The following is an 18,258-nucleotide window of genomic DNA, read 5'->3' as shown; positions in this document are numbered from 1 at the left end:
CTTCCGGCTAACAAGGATGTATAAATTACAAGCAGAAATTACACGAATATTAAAAAAAAAATCACGCGAATATATCCACTTGAAGATATACTCAGTAGTATATATGAAAGGTGATATTAAATCATCACAGGATCTTGCTGCTCATTGTTCTGGTGTAAAAGCTCACTTGACAATATTATCACTTAGGACAGTAGTGCTTCATACGTATGGATGGGCCGAGACAAAAATGGCTGCCGCGATCAATCTATTATTCTATGATGCTTACAAATAGCTGCTAAAGTTGAGTTACAGCTTTATATGAGCACGTAATTGCCATTATCGAGTATTTAATAGCTTGTGAGACTCTAAATGTCATTGAAAAGTGTTGCTAAAGTGGATAACTGAAACAAGCTATAGAACCAAAGTGTTCATCTTTCTTTTTCCTTCTCCCATGTTACTCCAAAAAAATGAGTGAAGTTTACGCAACGAATTTAGTATGACAGAATAATATTTTATCACTAAGGACGGTATGTAGGGTTAGGCCGAAAAAATAATGGACCTCGCTTTAAATCTTATTACTCTATTGAGCTTAAAAATAAGTAGTAAAGTTGAGTTGTACCCTTATTTGATCACATAATTGAAACAGTGATATCATTCTGTTTTTCTTATTATTCTGAAGGGAAATAATGAAAAAAACAACAACTAATACTTAGCAATGAGTTTAGTTTATAAGCATATATTATTTCCATGTTTCATATCTGGTTGCTAGATGGCAGGACAAATTGTTATCATTGAATTATAATAATAAATATTCAGTTACAAACCTACTTCAACGAAATTATTTAAAAAAAAGAAACACAGAGGGCAACAAGTAACAAAATTCGGTATGATGTAGAGGTGGCAATGACAAAAAGTAGAGAAACAACGTAGGGAAGAATACACAAAACTATACAAAAATCACTTCTATGTAGCCGTTAAGTATTGAGTCAATCTTACACGTTTAAGGTTATTAGCCAATGTAAGACTGTACAACATTATTCAGTTTGAATGCTTTTATTCAAACCAAAATTCGTACAACTGACAGAAATTCAACATTTAGTTGTGGATGAAAGTTATTATTGGGAAGATTTTGTTACTTATATTGTAAGGTTTTGCGTGTTCATCCCTAACTTGTTTCTGTTGGTGTTGCAATCCTTACATTGAATAATTTTTACAATTGTTTTTTCATTCGTGGGCAGTTTTATTTCTTCAATCATGAAAAATCAAATCGTAATGTGTGCTTACTTTAGTTGTTTTAGAGTTGGTTCATTGGTAAAAGTTAAAGGAGTTTAAAATATTTCTTCTATTGCAACAATATCTGCACACTACTGTACTTTTTGCACTGTGCTAAGTATAACATGGTTTACACCAACTACGTTCAGTATATACCCAGAATCTCAACCTAAATTGAATTTTATCCCTCTGAGATGTTTTTTGCGTTGCGTGAGAGGACCTTTTTACCAGAATAATTCCAACAGATGATGACGCATTACAAACAGAATCTAGACTGTCGCCCATATCAAAGAAATATCCATTCTTGAATTATTGGAACCTCTGAACAGTGTTTGTTATCCCAGTACTTTTAGCAATACAGTGAAAATTGATATTGGATGTAACGGTCCAGTCACTGGAACGTTTCACTTCATTGTCGACTTTATTATAGTATTTTTTTCTTTCTAAATTATGTAGTAGTGTTTGTTGATAGAACCTTTCGATAATGCGAGTCGATTTGACTCATGATGAGACAGAAAATGATAACATCTACAGGTTATACTTTTATTTATAATGAAAATTATATTTAATCATTTCATAAATCATGGTGTTTACCCAATTTCTAAAAGTTATTATTGACATTTTCTGTAAAATATTATATTCTAATGCGTTTATTTCATATAATAGTATTCAAAATCCTAAGTTGTTAAAAGTTTAGCTTTGACATATCAGCACTTTCGTTTGATATCATATCTTTACCAATAACGTTTATATTGGAGAGCAATAAAAATGCTTTAGCGCGATATTAAACTTGAAGATTCAAATTCTGAATGAATAGTACTCATACACTAGTGAATTAATTATAAGTTAAAAATAGCTTTAAAGATAATTATTAACAATATAAAACATGTTAAACATCTCAGGCTGATGCCCTCAGAATTAATTACCTGTAGACTTTCTTCCCAAAATATACATCGTTTTACATTGACAAATGAAACTATATCTTGTATTAGGTCAGATTACACATATATATTTTTATTTTACATCAACTTTTCTTCCTGTGTAGTTGATGTATGAAATCAACTAAAATTGAACATTTTATGCACTATATTTTTGTTTCGGTATCGTGGGCTTAAATTAAACACTTTAATACACAAAAACTACTTATAATAATCAAATCTAGAATTTGACTCTGCATCTGCCATCTGGCCTATCATCAGATTACTGTCCTAACTTTGTAAAAAAGCCGTTATTAAATTTTAACGTATATTTCTAATTCAGTCTGAGCACATATTTTCAATTGCTAACATTTGTATTTTTTTCTTTTGAAAATGATATTGCATTAACTAACATCACTGTAAATATCTAAATGGTCGATATTATTTTCGCGCGATTTGTAACGTAATAATTGAGATAGAGAAAGCTGTCAGTTAGTGTCACTTCACATTATTCACCAGTTGAGATGTTGTATTCTCTTGGATGGAACAGACACCGCGTGCTATTCAAACTCTTCAGCAAAAATATATCTTAAACTGATTGAGCATATATACAGGGTGTTCGGAAAGTCACTGTGCACTTATATATTTATTAACAAAACATGTTTCAATATAGAATATAGGAGGTAAATATGAATGACAATTATAAACAATGTTGAAAGTGACCCCCGTTGGCATCAATACATGCTTGGATCTTCTTATTTTGTTTCTAAACACTGCTATCAGTTGCTGGCTTGAAATAGACTGAATGAATGCTGTTATCGCTGCTTTCAAAACTGCACAGTGACTTTCTGAACACCCTGTACAAAGTCCTGATTATTATGCGTCAATAAATAAATAAAATTATGCAGCCAACAATTCAAAATTATGTTGGATAACTGTAGGTTATGCGAAGTATAACATATAAAAATAATTGATTGTATAAAACATATTGTAAGCCTTACCAGAAGTAAAAACAGCTTTAAACAATAATATTTAAGAGGGTTTTAGTCATAATTATTATAACTACGTCATCAACATGTTAACACTTTTATGAAATAACAATAACGAACTTTTAGATCAATAGGTAACACTTCCCAAGCAAAAATACTGGGTAATAATTAAGTCGAAAGTTATAAAGCTGACTTGACTCTATTAGGTGTAGAAATTCATACTTTGATTACACATTACACATTTCAAGCATGTTAATCTCTGGTTCATGATATCGTATAAGCGACATTTATTTCAAATATATTTGAATATATTCCACCTCTATTCCACCAATTAATAGGTATGTGTAGATAGTCTTCTTGGTTGTTTTCCCTCCTGTCCACCAGTTAATTAGTATCGTGTAAATACTTTTGTTGGCTGTTTTCTCTCTAGTCCACTAGTTAATAGGTACTGTGTAAATAGTCATCTTAGCTCTTTTCCGTCTAGTTCATCAGTTAATAGGTTTTTGTAGATAGTTTTCTTGGCTATTTTCCCTCTAGCCAACCAATTAATAGACATATGTAGATAATCTTCTTGACTGTTTTCCTCCTAGTCTCTCAGTTAATAGGTACTGTGAAGATAGTCTTGGTTGTTTTACATCTAGTCCATCAGTTAATAGATATGTGTAAATAGTCTTATCGACTGTTTTCCCTTTGGTCCATCAGTTAATAGGTATGTGTAGATAGTCTTCTTGACTGTTTCCCTTTAGTTCATTAGTCAATAGGTATGTGTAGATAGTATTCTTGGCTGTTTTTCCTTTAGTCCATCAGTTAATAGTCATGTGCAGGTAGTCTTCTTGGCTGTTTTCTCTCTAGTTCATCAGTTAATAGGTACGTGTAGATATTCTTGGTTGCTTTCCCTCTTGTCCATTAGTTAATAAGTATGTGTAGATAGTCTTCTTGGCTGTTTTGACTCTAGTCCATCACTTAATAGTTATGTGTATACAGCCTTTGTGTAATTTTGCTAAAAGATTCTAAAACAAGCAAATACAAAATGCTACCACATAAGTACTAATATTATACAGCTCCATATTTATACATTTAAAAAGAGTATCGAGTCACAAGGTATGCAGCAAATGTCTGAGGCTAACTGTCACAAGGTATGCAGCAAATGTCTGAGGCTAACTGTCACAAGGTATGCAGCAAATGTCTGAGGCTAACTGTCACAAGGTATGCAGCAAATGTCTGAGGCTAACTGTCACAAGGTATGCAGCAAATGTCTGAGGCTAACTGTTACAAGGTATGCAGCAAATGTCTGAGGCTAACTGTCACAAGGTATGCAGCAAATGTCTGAGGCTAACTGTTACAAGGTATGCAGCAAATGTCTGAGGCTAACTGTCACAAGGTATGCAGCAAATGTCTGAGGCTAACTGTCACAAGGTATGCAGCAAATGTCTGAGGCTAACTGTTACTAATGAAAGTAGGCTGATACTTATTATCTAGTTTTGCTAGAGATTACGACCTCTTTATTTACTTTCTTGTGTAATAGATTGGAGCTGCTTCGTGCTGAAGTGATCAACCTGAGATGGTGAGCAATTGAAGAAAATACTATAAAACTGTAATGCATTAGCAGCTGGAATTGGTTGAGTATTATACAGAGGGTTTCGATTTTGATCAATATAACAATAAGTTTATTGTGTAGTAGCTTCGAAAGAGAATCAATTGACAATTTAAATTAGTGACTACACTATTGGTACAACAACCACATAGTCCATGTCAGTTCCCATTACGCAGTTATAAATGTAACAAATGGGGACGTAACATGTAATGGTCTATATTCAGAGTATCTTCACGAGTTCATGAGAAGGGCGATAGCATACTAGAGAGTGTATTGACGATTTTAGTTTACTTACAACTCAGAAACAAAATATACACTCATCGATAACAACTGAATTAATCCTGTTAATTAGATATATTATTTGGTGATGTCGAGAAACCCACTTGTTGAGAAATTTATATGCAAAAACGGCTCGTTTGGGTTGAGAAAATATTTTACGTACAAAATATTTTCTCAACCCAAACGAGCCGTTTTTGCATATAGATATATTATTTGTTATAATTACTTTCAAACAAAGAATAAATCAGGTAGTAGATTACTGTAGATCAGGTGACTAAGAGTGCAGTTGTTTTTGGACTCAGTGTTGGACCATACTTTATATTATTACGATGAACTTGTTAATCAAATGTGTGCTTATTAAATCACACTCGGAAGTCTTAACATGAGATTTCATTTGCAGATACAGTTCGTATTCTACCAGTTTTTAAAACATTAAACAATACTAGCTTATCAGAGATCCATCAAGGTCAGCATTTATTCAAGAAAAATGTTCTAGAGCAGGTAATGTCAATAAGCTTTAAAACGTAAGGTCAATATGCCTTAGAAACTCAAGGCTAATATAGTTTTGAAAAGGTAAAGCCAGTATGTTATTGGTAGCTACGCAAACGTATTTCTTGAAACGTTTAAAATTTTTCAAGAATGTATTACACCACGTAAGACCAGAACAGTCACCTAGCATAAGTATCTATTCAGTAAGATTTTCAGAAAGCGTAATAGCTGAAGTCTAGAGCATTGTCCCACAGTTTGTGTTTCTACACGATTAAACTTTTGAAGAGCGTGAATCTGCAAGTTTAGAGCGGTCTCCTAGTTAACGTAACGTTTAAAAGCACAAAACAGTCACCAAAGTTTACGTTTCTACGATATAATGTTTCAAAGTATACAATGTTCACAAATTCAGAACAACTATCTAAATTCTTGATGCCGGGAAACCCACTTGAAATAAAAATGTATCTGAGAACGGCTGGTGTGGGTATTAGCACTTATTGATAAGCAAAGAACAACATTTCGACCTTCCTAGGTCATCTTCAGGTTAACAAAGAGGGTCAAAGATGTTAACCTGAAGATGACCTAGGAAGGTTGAAACGTTGTTCTCTGTTTATCAATAAAAGCGTTAAACCTATACCAGCTGTTCTGAGATACAACTATCTAAATAGTTTATACCCAATAAGACTTTCAGAGAATGTAAACTCCGAAGGTCTCTCACAGTTTAGGTGTAAAGAATGGATAAATGTCCACATATATCAAACGATAAATACCTGTTATATTTTGTGTTCCTCTTTCGACCGATAAAAATATTTCTGTGGCGCTTCAGTAACAGTTATTTTTTTGTAGAGATAAAACTCAACGAATTAAAAAGCAACAAGTTCAGTTACAAAACAAAGACAGTTAATACAAGGGTCGGTATGATTAAGAGAAGAAAACACTAGCTTCGGTTCTACAACTTCACCAGAAACAGTTATGAGTCTCAGTTGACGGTTCCTTTCATCCACGTTCCCATGTAGATAGTTACTCTGCAATACCAAAGTGCTTGATAAAAAAGCAAATCTTACGGTCTTTTTGAGAACACCCAAATAATAGCGTTATTTACACTGTTGTATTGTTTCACATGGAAAGCTGTGTTTCAAGAACATACGCTTTCATGGAATTAAAAAAAACGACATTGCAACATAAACAGCGTATATATATAACGTTCATATGACAGAGTGTATCTGACGCTCATATGCTTCTCTGAATGGAAATTATGTAAAGAACAGTTTTAAAAAACATCTAGAAATAACTACATTATATATACATACATATAACGTTAATTTCATTCTTCTGTACCTTAAGACTGACCACAACTTAACCAGTTGAATTCAACATTGCAACTCAATCTTATATGCAGACATGTTTTCTCACTCTGGCATAGCTAAATGATGACATGTGACTTGACCACAGTCTCATCAAGAATGACTGAGACCACAGTCTCCACTATTCACTATCTACTAACGAACTATTATAACTGGTCATGTACGCTCTATTTGAGGGGTAGTTTTAGGGTGTTTGTAGATGCACGAGAGTTCACGTGAGGGGGGGTCACACTGGCTGTTTTCAGAATCACTACAGTTCTCACTGCTGCTGCTTTTCTTCTCGGTTGTTTGACCGTTGTGAGTTTTCACGTGCTTGCTCAGGTGATCCGATCGCATAAAACGTTTGTTACAAATAGAACAAGCAAATCGTTTCTCCCCGGTGTGGGTCCTTAGATGGCGCTGAAGCTCGTCTGACCTTGTAAAACGCTTTCCGCAAAACAGCCAGTTACAAACGAAAGGCCGCTCACCTGTGTGCCATCTAAGGTGCGCTCTGAGATGGGATGTCTTCCCGTACACCTTTCCACATCCAGGAATATGGCAGGAATGGATGTTCTTTTTTCTCAAGTGACCCCCAGTCGGTCCTATCCGCTCAGCTTCTTGGCAGTTTGGACAGTTGCACGTGGCGCGTCCAGTGTAACGCCGTTGGGATTGAGAGAATGACACCTGAGAGAGAGTGGCCTCGGAGAGTCCGAATGGTGAAGTCATTGAAGAACTAATTCCGTGAGCAGTGGGTAGTATGGACTTGTAGGTGTCTTGAAGATAATGCTGCCCAGGTGTCAGCAGATGAGATGGACTTGAAGTTGGTGTGAGAGTTGGAGTAAAACTGTAATCACCACTGGCATAGTTTGTGGAAATATGGCCATGCAAGGATGGGGGTGTTCCTGACATGTCGAGCCACGAGCTAGCTCCCGCTGAAGCTCCGTGCATATCCCACCACGTTGTCGATTTGACGGAGGACACTTCCGGCTTGATTCCACCACGAGCTCCAGCCATGTTTACGTTAAAAGACCAACTTTCATAAGGATGGGCTCCCATCCCAATTCTGGAATACATAGTTCCTAAATGTGCAGTTTCTCCATGCACTTTGCTAAAAAGGACGTTTTGATCCCCTTGAGAGGACGTTATGCAATTTCCTGGGTAAAACAAGCTGTCGCTGCCATATGAGGCTGTGCCACAAGAAGATGTCATAGTAGATCTCTGGTAGTTTAGAGTTGGAGAACTGCTATTGGTCAAAGTAGAAACTCGCGGTGAACCTAGTGACAGTCCTGCTACTGGACTACCAGTTGCTTGTGCATCTTTCTTCCTGAGGTCGAAACTTTTTCCAATAGTAGCGTCCGGGAGTGGTGGCGGCAACTTGCTACCAAGCTTGTTGCACTGAGCTGCCAGCATAGCAAGAGGTGTTCCATCCAAACAAGGATGATCCTGGTAAGAAAGACAACGAGAATGTTATTTATATGTAAGAAAAAGATAATCCTGATAATAACAACAATGTTATGTATATACAATAGTCATTGATCAATGGCTATTGTATAAAACAGATTAATTCTAAGTTACCTCATTATAACATTATATACACACTGAGGTTATTCGCATGCTCGTAAAATTCACTATCAATTTGATCTTTAAAACATTTTAGTTGCTGACCGCTAGTAGAAGCTTAGACATAACATAATGTAATGAATGCTATTGGCAACATTTAGCCTGATTTACGATTATTATGCCACGTTTTGTAATGCTACTACTAGACTTAACAAAGTAAAATGTTATAAATATTGAAAATGGAAAAAGAACAATACAACTACAAACAATGGCAATTATGTTTTCTAAGAAGACCAGTTTTTAACAGTATAAGTAAACAGCGCTACCTATCTCGCTAAAGCTTAATCATGATTAAAATGCATATCATGTAATTGTTAATTTTTTCACTTAATATAACACTTGTTAAACTCTACAAAATGTTGAAAACATTAGTTACAACCCTTAGTACTACAGGCCAAGATGTTAACCTCACGCAACGAGGTAAGTACTCTTTCTTTTCAAATGTGACAAGTCTCTTTATCTCGCTAGAGGGGGCTAAAAGGTGGGATTGGCACAAGGGCGTAGTCAGTAGACATGCATTTCAGTTTGATGGAGACTGATTGGAATAAAAGATATACATGCATATCTTAATTTTTGAGTAAAGTTATTATCATGATTTATATATCACCACGTACCATTCTTTCTCCCATCACTCTTTATAAACAGGCACTAAGTAAAGGACGAATAAATAGAGTTGTTTTCGTCTCTTTGGTTAACACAGTTATGAAAATGTCTACTTTGCTGAAGGTTGTGTATTCGATATATGTAGCTAGAACTTACATCAAAGTAACGGAAGCTTTCAACAAAATAATGTATGTTTAAGTAAATACAACGAAATCATTTTCTAAAAAACGTCATATTAATTAATTAATTATCCAAACATTTTATTTTGTTAACTTTTACCCTTGAACATTTTCTGCGCGCACACACACACAGATACGCTCAAACTTACATTATTTTAAGATAGTTATAGTTAATGTAAATTTTATTACAAACAAGTTAATTCATCTTTTACATAACAGAGGGCTGCGAATTTAAAGTTCGTTAAAGTTGTTTTGATTTTAACAATGGATTCTCCATAATTCAAGTTCGCAGATTTCGAAAATAATATTAATATTTCCTATCACGTAAGGAGTTTTTTTTTACGAATTTGGAAGAAACAAAGAACTTATATAGATCAAATTATTATTCCATTTACCGCAATGAATATTTTTTTAAATTATATTTGTTAACAAAAACACAAACAAACTGACGAAAAGAGAAAAACAGTCATGTCAAACGAATATGTATCCCCATTTGTTCTGATTTGTTTATGAAATCAAAGTGTTTTAGTTTCAAAACTACGTGTTGTGGTCTTTTTTTTATATGTTATGCCTATAACATCTCGTTTCAATTATCGACAGTAATCAACCATCATGCTGATGTTTTATCTTCTTTCCATTTCCCTGATGTTTTGATGAAACCTTTCTAGACGTTTCATGTTAAAAATAATCCCTATCATAATTTTTATTGATATCAAATTCAAAATCAGGCGAAACTGTATCAAGAGTCTCTGCTGAAGTAGGTACAGAACATAAGGTCCATAAGCAACAGGTCTTATAGCAAATTAGAGGTTCGGATAAAAAAATTCCTTTTTATTTCCAGTGTTCCAGCTTTACAAATTACACGATCAAAAATAGCTGTTATTTCCAAGCCACTGGAATTTCAAAAGGCAAATACTTTTTCTTACCTTTAGTCCATTGTCTCAACTCGTTGACACAAATGGTGCATACTTTGTGCAGAACCCAGGATTTGCCTTGGTACCTAAGTTTTATTCCAAAATACGCGTAATAAGCTTTTTTGATGAATTTTATGATATTTTGCTTTTGTTTCTTTACAACAAATATAACAGAATATGTTTGGGTCATTTATACAAACTATTGTTGCCATAGCGACGAATAAATAATATTGAAATAATAATAATGTCATAGTGCACATATAAAGAAATTATCCAGAAATGACACGTTATGGAGCCTGTTAACCGTTTATATACTAGCGGTGTGTTTCTCGTGGGCTCTAAAACCATAAGACTCTCACGTCGCGATTGGTCTAGAAAAATCTATAGCGTGTTGTTGTTAACATTTTAAACAGAAAAAAAAGATTTCAGTGAAGATGATTCACTTTTATAAAATAATTTATGACGTCTTGTGAAAAGTTGTACGTGATGGAAAAAAAATGAATATCGTTTTCGGATTCAGTGTACAGAAAGTACAGCACAACAAGTAAAAATTTAAAGACAATAAAGTCATCGTAGGTCTGTGTAATAAGTACATATGATATACGTAAATGATTAAGTGTTTCATTTATCATACATCATCTCGGTGGACTCAGCAGATAGATAGCCCGATATGGCTTTGCTATAAGAAAGTACACGTACACACACTCATACATCAGACACAGACACACACACATACATATTATACACATCAAGTCCTTGAAAGTTTATTATTAGGAACTTTGATTAAAAATAAACTAATTAGATCACAACATAAAAAGTGCCCCCGATTTCCTTAGACAGTATTTTAATAAGGTCTTCTGTCCCTGGCAAAAGGATGCTCCAAATTCATGTAAATTAGCCTAACGTTATCTCATTGTTATTATTTTGTGTTAAAAACCACTGTCCACTAAATTCTGAGTTGCATATACATATTGCGGTTAATCATTGACTGCATGCCATGTAGGCCCGGCATGGCCAGGTGGTTAAAACACTCGACTCATAAACTGAGGGTTGCGAGTTCGAATCCCCGTCACATCAAACATGCTCGCTTTTTCAACCGTGGGGGCATTATAATGTGACGGTCAATCCCACTATTCGTTGGTAAAAGAGTAGCCCAAGAGTTGGCGGTGGGCGGTGTTGACTAGCTGCCTCCCCTCTAGTCTTACACTGCTAAATTAGAGATGGCTAGCGCAGATAGCCCTCGTGTAGCTTTGGGCGAGCTTCAAACTAAACTGGATGTCATGTAATGCATGGCGGGTTTTATGTCCGTTAGACCCAGCAGGAGAAGATCTGAACACAAATTCAGCAAATAATAGGAGCCATTTTATGTCATTAGCATCAGGAATTCTGCTGGTGTGTATATTTTTACTCACTAAATATTGCAAATCATTTCACATATAAAACAAAAAGTGTAGCTTGTAATGGTTAAAGTGCTCTAACTCATCAGATGGGTACGATTTAATTTACGAAGTCTGCTGCTGTATTTCTATTAATAATTCAGATGTTTGACGACTGTATAATATTTAAGTTAATCCTAATCCGATATTGCCCCCCCCTCCACAATGGCACGGCGATACGTCTGTGGACTTGGATTGTTAGAAACCGGGCTTCGATACCCGTAGTGGGGAGAGTACGGATAACCCATTGTGCAGCTTTGTGTTTAACCTCAAACAAACAAACCTAGATCTACAAATTGAATTAATAATGCACAATAATCCCCACAAGCGTAAAATTTTTAATATATTATTTTTCAATTATTATGAAAATTGTTACCAATGATAATAAAGTAATTAACCATAGAGAGAAGTTAAAATAAAATTGTTCGTAAATAATACAGACAACAATGTCAACTTAGATTATTTATAAAACTTGAACCGATTGTTAGTGTGATTCAACGATAACGGAACACGCAGAAACTATTCACCCATTTGTAAAAGTAACAGACACCGATTAGCGAGCAACAAATAAACAACAATAATAAATAGTGTGAATCAAAGGCTTATTTTCAGTCAGCACCTCTGTATCGCCTACCAAACAACGCCAAGCTACCAACGAAAACTGACCTCTTGACCTCTTGAGGTTGGTTTGACCTCAAAGAGAAGTGTAATAAATCAGCTTGGAGGCGGGCAAACGGAAGCAATAAACAAACAAAGGTATCGACAAATCTTGGTGAGAAGTACAAGTCATAAAGAGAAAGGCTCTAGAGTTGACTTAGCTTACAAGAATTTAAACAACTACATGAACAGCAACCGAAATAATTATCAAATAATATAGTGTAGCTTAAAACAACAAAAAGTCTAAGGATGTCACACTATATTGTATAATGAGAAATCAAATAGCTTACAACAAAGAAGAAAACGTAAGACTATTTCTAATGATCGTTCATCTTTGGGCTATGAAACATTTCTCATGGAATTATGTAAAATTATGATCCTTGAAGCGGTATCATGTAGTGTGATAAATTTACCACATAATAATGTAAATTTAAATGCTTAAAGTACGGTCTGATAAAAAACGAAGTCTTGAAAAAAAGAAAAAACCAAGTTGAACACGTTTATCTGTATGTAATGAGTCCAAAGACGCAATAAAGACCGTGAAACTGAATTTTTGATTTACAAAAGTTATGTTTAAGTCGAAGGAACATTACATTATTTGTAGTAAAAGAACTTTGTTTGTAGGGTGAGTTATGGTGAATGAATGAGATTAGTAGAATACAGAAAATCTTGAAAGTTTGACACAACACTTTTAATGTACCAATAACCACACGTAATGAATACATTTTATGGTCCTTCTTAACAGAATTAGTTACAAATAACAACTTAAGTTAAAATACAAGTTCATCAGCAGTTTACAAACTGAAGTTACCATCAAAGGGATTCCTTGAATTTGCTCAAAAACATGTTGGCCAGATTTGTGAACAAGCATTAAGTAAAAACTACAAAACAACATATTCTGTAATAGTGATTTTTTTATAAAAAATATTATAATTATTTTCAACAATGCAGAGTATTCATTTACCAGGCTTAGCAAAATATATTGATGTTGTTGGTGAAGCTGTTTTTAATAGCTCATATTCTGGTACAAATATTACTAGAATCAGACGCTTCGACCGCTTTTGTTATAATATTTTTCAATCCTCTCTGGCCCGGCATGGCCAGGTTGGTTAAGGCGTTTGACTCGTAATGTGAGGGTCGCGGGTTCGAATTCCTGTAGCACCAAACATGCTCGCCCTTTCAGCCGTGGGGGTGTTATAATGTGACGGTCAATCCCACTATTCGTTGGTAAAAGAGTAACCCAAGAGTTGACGGTGGGTGGTGATGACTAGCTGCCTTCCCTCTAGTCTTACACTGCTAAATTAGGGACGGCTACCACAGATAGCCCTTAAGTAGCTTTGCCGAAATTAAAAAAAACAAAAAAACAATCCCCTCTAGTGTTGCAAACAACTACTAAAAATTCGACAAATGATGGAATTGTTCATTGAATATTCTTTAATGTTTAAGGATCTTTAATAAATCCCAGTAGTTCAGCTAACGTTCGGGGATCGATTTTTACAAGTGAGCATAGAAAAGATAGCTCATTGTACATCTCTGTGCTTAAAAAAGAAACAGACCAGTCATAGATTAAATTAAGTCCCGTGTTGTAGTTTTTTTGTTGTTGTTTTTACACACTGGTTGTAAAACTGTACGTGTGTGATGTTTTAAGTAATTTGGGGATCTATAATTGGTTTGATATAATTAGCAGAACGAATAGTTTGGTAACCCTCTCATATACCTTTGTAAGACAATCGCTTCACCGGTTTTTAATGGGCTGACTTAATTCATTACCAGATACTGCTTGTGACTGCAAATTCAACTGTAGTCATTTGCACAACTTAAAATAAAACATTTCTTATAAATGACAACAGTGTTGCTCGTAACTCTATCAGTAGTATCGAACACGCATTTCTTAGGCATGAAAATTTGAGCACTGTAGTAATAATGTCTTGTTGATTACAGTTATAAGCAGAAGTTTACTTTATCACAAACATTTGTGGATTATCTTAAAGTCGATTTTCTATTTTTTCCAAACGATTTTTGTTTCAATTTTGTTAACAGTTCTTAAAAATAACTTGTTAAAAAAGTTAGTTAATATTTGTTTAGTTGAATTCCACAGAGTTTTAGAATATATTACTAATATTTAGGATCTTGACCATTTGGAGCTGTGTATTTTTATTACCTACGAGGCTCGGCATGGCCAGGTGGTTCAGGCACTCGACTCATAACTTTGAGGGTCGCGGGTTCGAATCTCCGTCTTACCAAACATGCGCGAAATTCAAAACAAACCAAGCCTCCCTTCCGTTGCTCCACTGTTTTTACCAGTTAAACTCCTTGCATAGTTTTTTCTTCGCCAAATTTTTGTTCTAATATTATTTACATGGTTTGTCCATGTACGTTTAGAATCATACGTTAATTCTAGGAATTTTGCAGATGTAGCAGTCTGGAGAAGTGCTCCACTCATGTAAATCAATTAATTTATATATTAGGTCATTAAGATAAAATTATTCTTAAAAAAAGATAATAATAATAATAACAAATAAATTAAAAATATGTAATATATAATAATGATTAAGTGCTATAATAAAACAGGCCACCTATGAGCTAAACTTAAGTGAAGGAACTGATGATGCAATATACATGGACATTGCCCTGAAAGAGGCCCGAGTAAATGTGTATTACTCTGGCCCAAATGTAATAATTATTAACATATTAAGCAGTTCAGACTAACAACGAAAAACAAGGAGGAAGAGGTCAAGTGTACCTGACCCTCCTGGGTATACACAAATATGTTTGTTTGTTGTTGTCTTTTTAAATTTCGCACAAAGCTACTCGAGGGCTATCTGTGCTAGCCGTCCCTAATTTAGCAGTGTAAGACTAGAGGGAAGGCAGCTAGTTACTACCACCCACCACCAACTCTTGGGCTACTCTTTTACCAAAGAATAATGAGATTGACCGTCACATTATAAGCCCCATGGCTGAAAGGGCGAGCACGTTTGGTGCGACCGGGATTCGAACCCGCAACTCTCAGATTACGAGTCAAACGCCTTAACCCACCTGGCCATACCGGGCCCCCAGTGGATATGTGAATCAAAATCAAACTATAAAATATAATGTAACTTTTCATTATTTACCTCATCTAACACAGTGTTGTACTTGGGATATTCTATTTCCCACGATCTTCTTGCAAGAGTAACTTACTGACGAGAATTTTGACACATTTTGGTAATAACTACTGTGTATATTCAAGTGCATACAAATCAATACTTACGTTTTTATATGCTTTTTACGTTTAGGTACAGATAATAAAATTAAAACCTTACTCTAGCTTAGAGCACGAGCTACTTAAACAAGTGATAGCTTAAAGACAGTACTTTAAACTTGCTAGCGTACAATGCGTAAATCATAATTTGAAAACTAACACGGTGGTATGAAGCTTGTTACCCTGTCCTGTGACTGGTATATTATCATTAAACAAGTTCTTTGATATCTGCTTAATAATGTTCATCCTTGATCAATTAATGTGTGCCAATGTATAAAGGCGCAAAAATACCTTTAGGTTCATACAATTGATATTAGGGTAACTTATCACTGATAATCCACAACATTAAGTAACGTTTTTTTCCTTCGTAGTTTTTATTCGTTTTAAACAAAATATGGTATCCTAGCTTGGTGATAGGATGTACTAATAACATAATGTAGTTTGAACACGGTCTAGATCTATATAAAAGAAAACAGGGAAAATATAAATTATATGATGCATAATGAAAAATCTAACTTCATTTTAGTCTCCTTTGTAGGACAATAAGTACAGTTTAATAACTAAGAAGGCATAAAAAATAACAAACAAAAAACACATCTGCTATAACTGCCCCACTATAGATCACTGCTACGCTGCAGCTGTACTGAGCCAATCATGTTCAGGATAATCTACACAGGTGTAAGCCCCTTACATCCAAAGATGTGCGTTACCTACTGTTAAACGTGTCGGACAACGTCGGGCCCAGTTAGTACTTTCCGCCATCGCCTCCTTTTGTCACCTCTTTGCCTCAGCCGCACATTTCTGAAATCGGAACTGTAAAAGGAAAATCAAGATTCACAGTAACGAAACAACCCCAATCTTCCGTGACGGGTTTGTTTTGAACCTCACGACTAGGACGAAGGAGAATGAAAACATTCTCGAAGACCCCAGTTGGGACAAGACGGTTCCAGCACTTCGCTCCTCTAAACTGAATACCTGTCGCGGTTTGTGGTTCTGATTCTGCAAGTAGAGGGCCCGGATCTGAGACGTGACACCGTTGAACATGTTCTATACTGTAATCTGTGGGTATGATGAAAAAATGCAGTTCCATTACTTGATTCAAGGAGTTGAGGAAAGATCTTGTAGTGACAAGAGTTGGCTGCTTTCCCCCAGTTAGTAATTAAAAATAAGGGAGGGGTATATCGAAACTCTAGGGCCTTCAGAACTGATTTTATCTTGTTCATATAACAAAATGTTTAATATTTTCATTAATTTGCTGCTTGACTTGCTTAATTAACAGTTTTTGAGAACACTGATTAAAACTAATTTAAAATTTTTAAATTATTTTTCTTGAAGCTTAATAATTTTATGAAACTATCAGCAGATGGCATTACTTACGTAATTTTAGCTTTGTTTGCGTGTTATACTTTAAACAACTTATTAAAGAAAACTAACTCATAAGTTTTATTTCCGAATTTTACATTTTACGGTTTTGCAAAATTTCAAATCTAGTGGTTTGATTCCAGTGAACTACGAACACTTCCATTTTATACGTTTATTTGCATTCAAACATTTCTCTGCGTTATCGTTTTAAAAACAAGCGACTAAAAAAGTCCCGAACTTTAAGCAAATGTTTGTGTTCCAATATTAATCAAACGAGAATACTAGCATAACCCCTACAAAAGGATAACACACAAAATTACAAAGAGTTCCACATTTTAAAGTCTAACCGGCAAAACCCAAGCAATCTAACTGGACAAAGTAATAAAAATATACAGAACATATATATGCCTCATTAACGAATATGCACGCCCCACATAGATAAGCATAGCACCCAATCACACAAATAGCCTAAAATTAATACAACTTTTTAATTACTACAACGTTTAAAGTTCCCCGTAGCACATCATCAAAATTTATGCACAACTACGAAAATGTACAAACCATCGACGACAGATTCTTGCATAATTCTTTGTTTTTAAGTAAAACTGGAAAACGAATGATCTGCCGTTCAACTTGAACGCTACTACATATATGATGGAAGTAGGTCTAAGTACCTCGCTCTTGTTAATATCTATTTTAGAAATAGAAATTTAATAAGGTCACCTATTACTAGACTGTAAAATCGGCGTAAGTTTTGGACAAATATAAAAACATTTTAAAAAGGGTTTCATATGTAAAATGTTCTTGTGTTAGTTTAAAACGAGTGAAATGTTTTGTTTGTATATACTTAACTGTTCGTTTAGTGTAAGACTTTACAATACTGAACATTAGCGAGAATATGCATAACATAAGAATGATAATGCGGATAAGTACATGGACACTTGCCCTGTAAAGGGTTGAAGCAAGTAAGGTTCACTAATGTTTTATCATCATAAACATTCACTTGTTCCTAAAACACAGTCTGACAGAAGCAAGAGGCCCCAGTGAGCCTGACTTTCTCCGGTCCAGAAAAACTAACATCCTTATAACGAAAGAAAAACAAAACGGATTTAGGACATTCAGACAGACTGCAAACCATCACCTAGTTCGACTAACAGTTGGTAGGTTGGTGTAGCGTTTTATGACGCAAAGCAACTAGGCTATCTGCAACTCGGCTAACAGAAACAATGACAGATCGTTTTAATAAAAAATGTACCATTGCATGTTTTTATGATATTGAAAAAGCATTTAGCACAATGATCAAAGTTCCGAATATAAGTCGGCCTGGCATGACCAGGTGGTTAGGGCGCTCAACTGGTAATTCTAGGGTAGTGAGTTCGAATTACCA

The 18,258-nt window shown here is 34.8% G+C and overlaps 1 protein-coding gene and 1 non-coding gene across 3 annotated transcripts in view; one reads left to right on the top strand and one right to left on the bottom strand.

Moving 5' to 3' along the window:
- Window positions 1–5,243: 5,243 nt before the first annotated feature.
- LOC143226177 (transcription factor Sp9-like) overlaps window positions 5,244–18,258 on the bottom strand; it is a 128,820-nt gene continuing 115,805 nt past the window's right edge. The window contains exon 2 of one of the 2 annotated variants that reach the window (XM_076456776.1): window positions 5,244–8,302. In XM_076456776.1, the coding sequence (XP_076312891.1) occupies window positions 7,037–8,302 (1,266 nt within the window). In that variant the 3' untranslated portion in view covers window positions 5,244–7,036. The remainder of the gene's footprint in view (window positions 8,303–18,258) is intronic. The other variant, XM_076456775.1, reaches the window with a different exon arrangement.
- Window positions 17,108–17,209, top strand: LOC143227588 (U6 spliceosomal RNA). Its single transcript, XR_013015018.1, has one exon. It is a non-coding gene; the product is annotated as a U6 spliceosomal RNA (small nuclear RNA).

Source organism: Tachypleus tridentatus, chromosome 9 (genome assembly GCF_004210375.1).
Source record: "Tachypleus tridentatus isolate NWPU-2018 chromosome 9, ASM421037v1, whole genome shotgun sequence".
Taxonomy (NCBI): Eukaryota; Metazoa; Arthropoda; class Merostomata; order Xiphosura; family Limulidae; genus Tachypleus; species Tachypleus tridentatus.
Note: the sequence above shows the minus strand (reverse complement) of the source record. Positions and strands in the feature narration are given on the sequence as shown.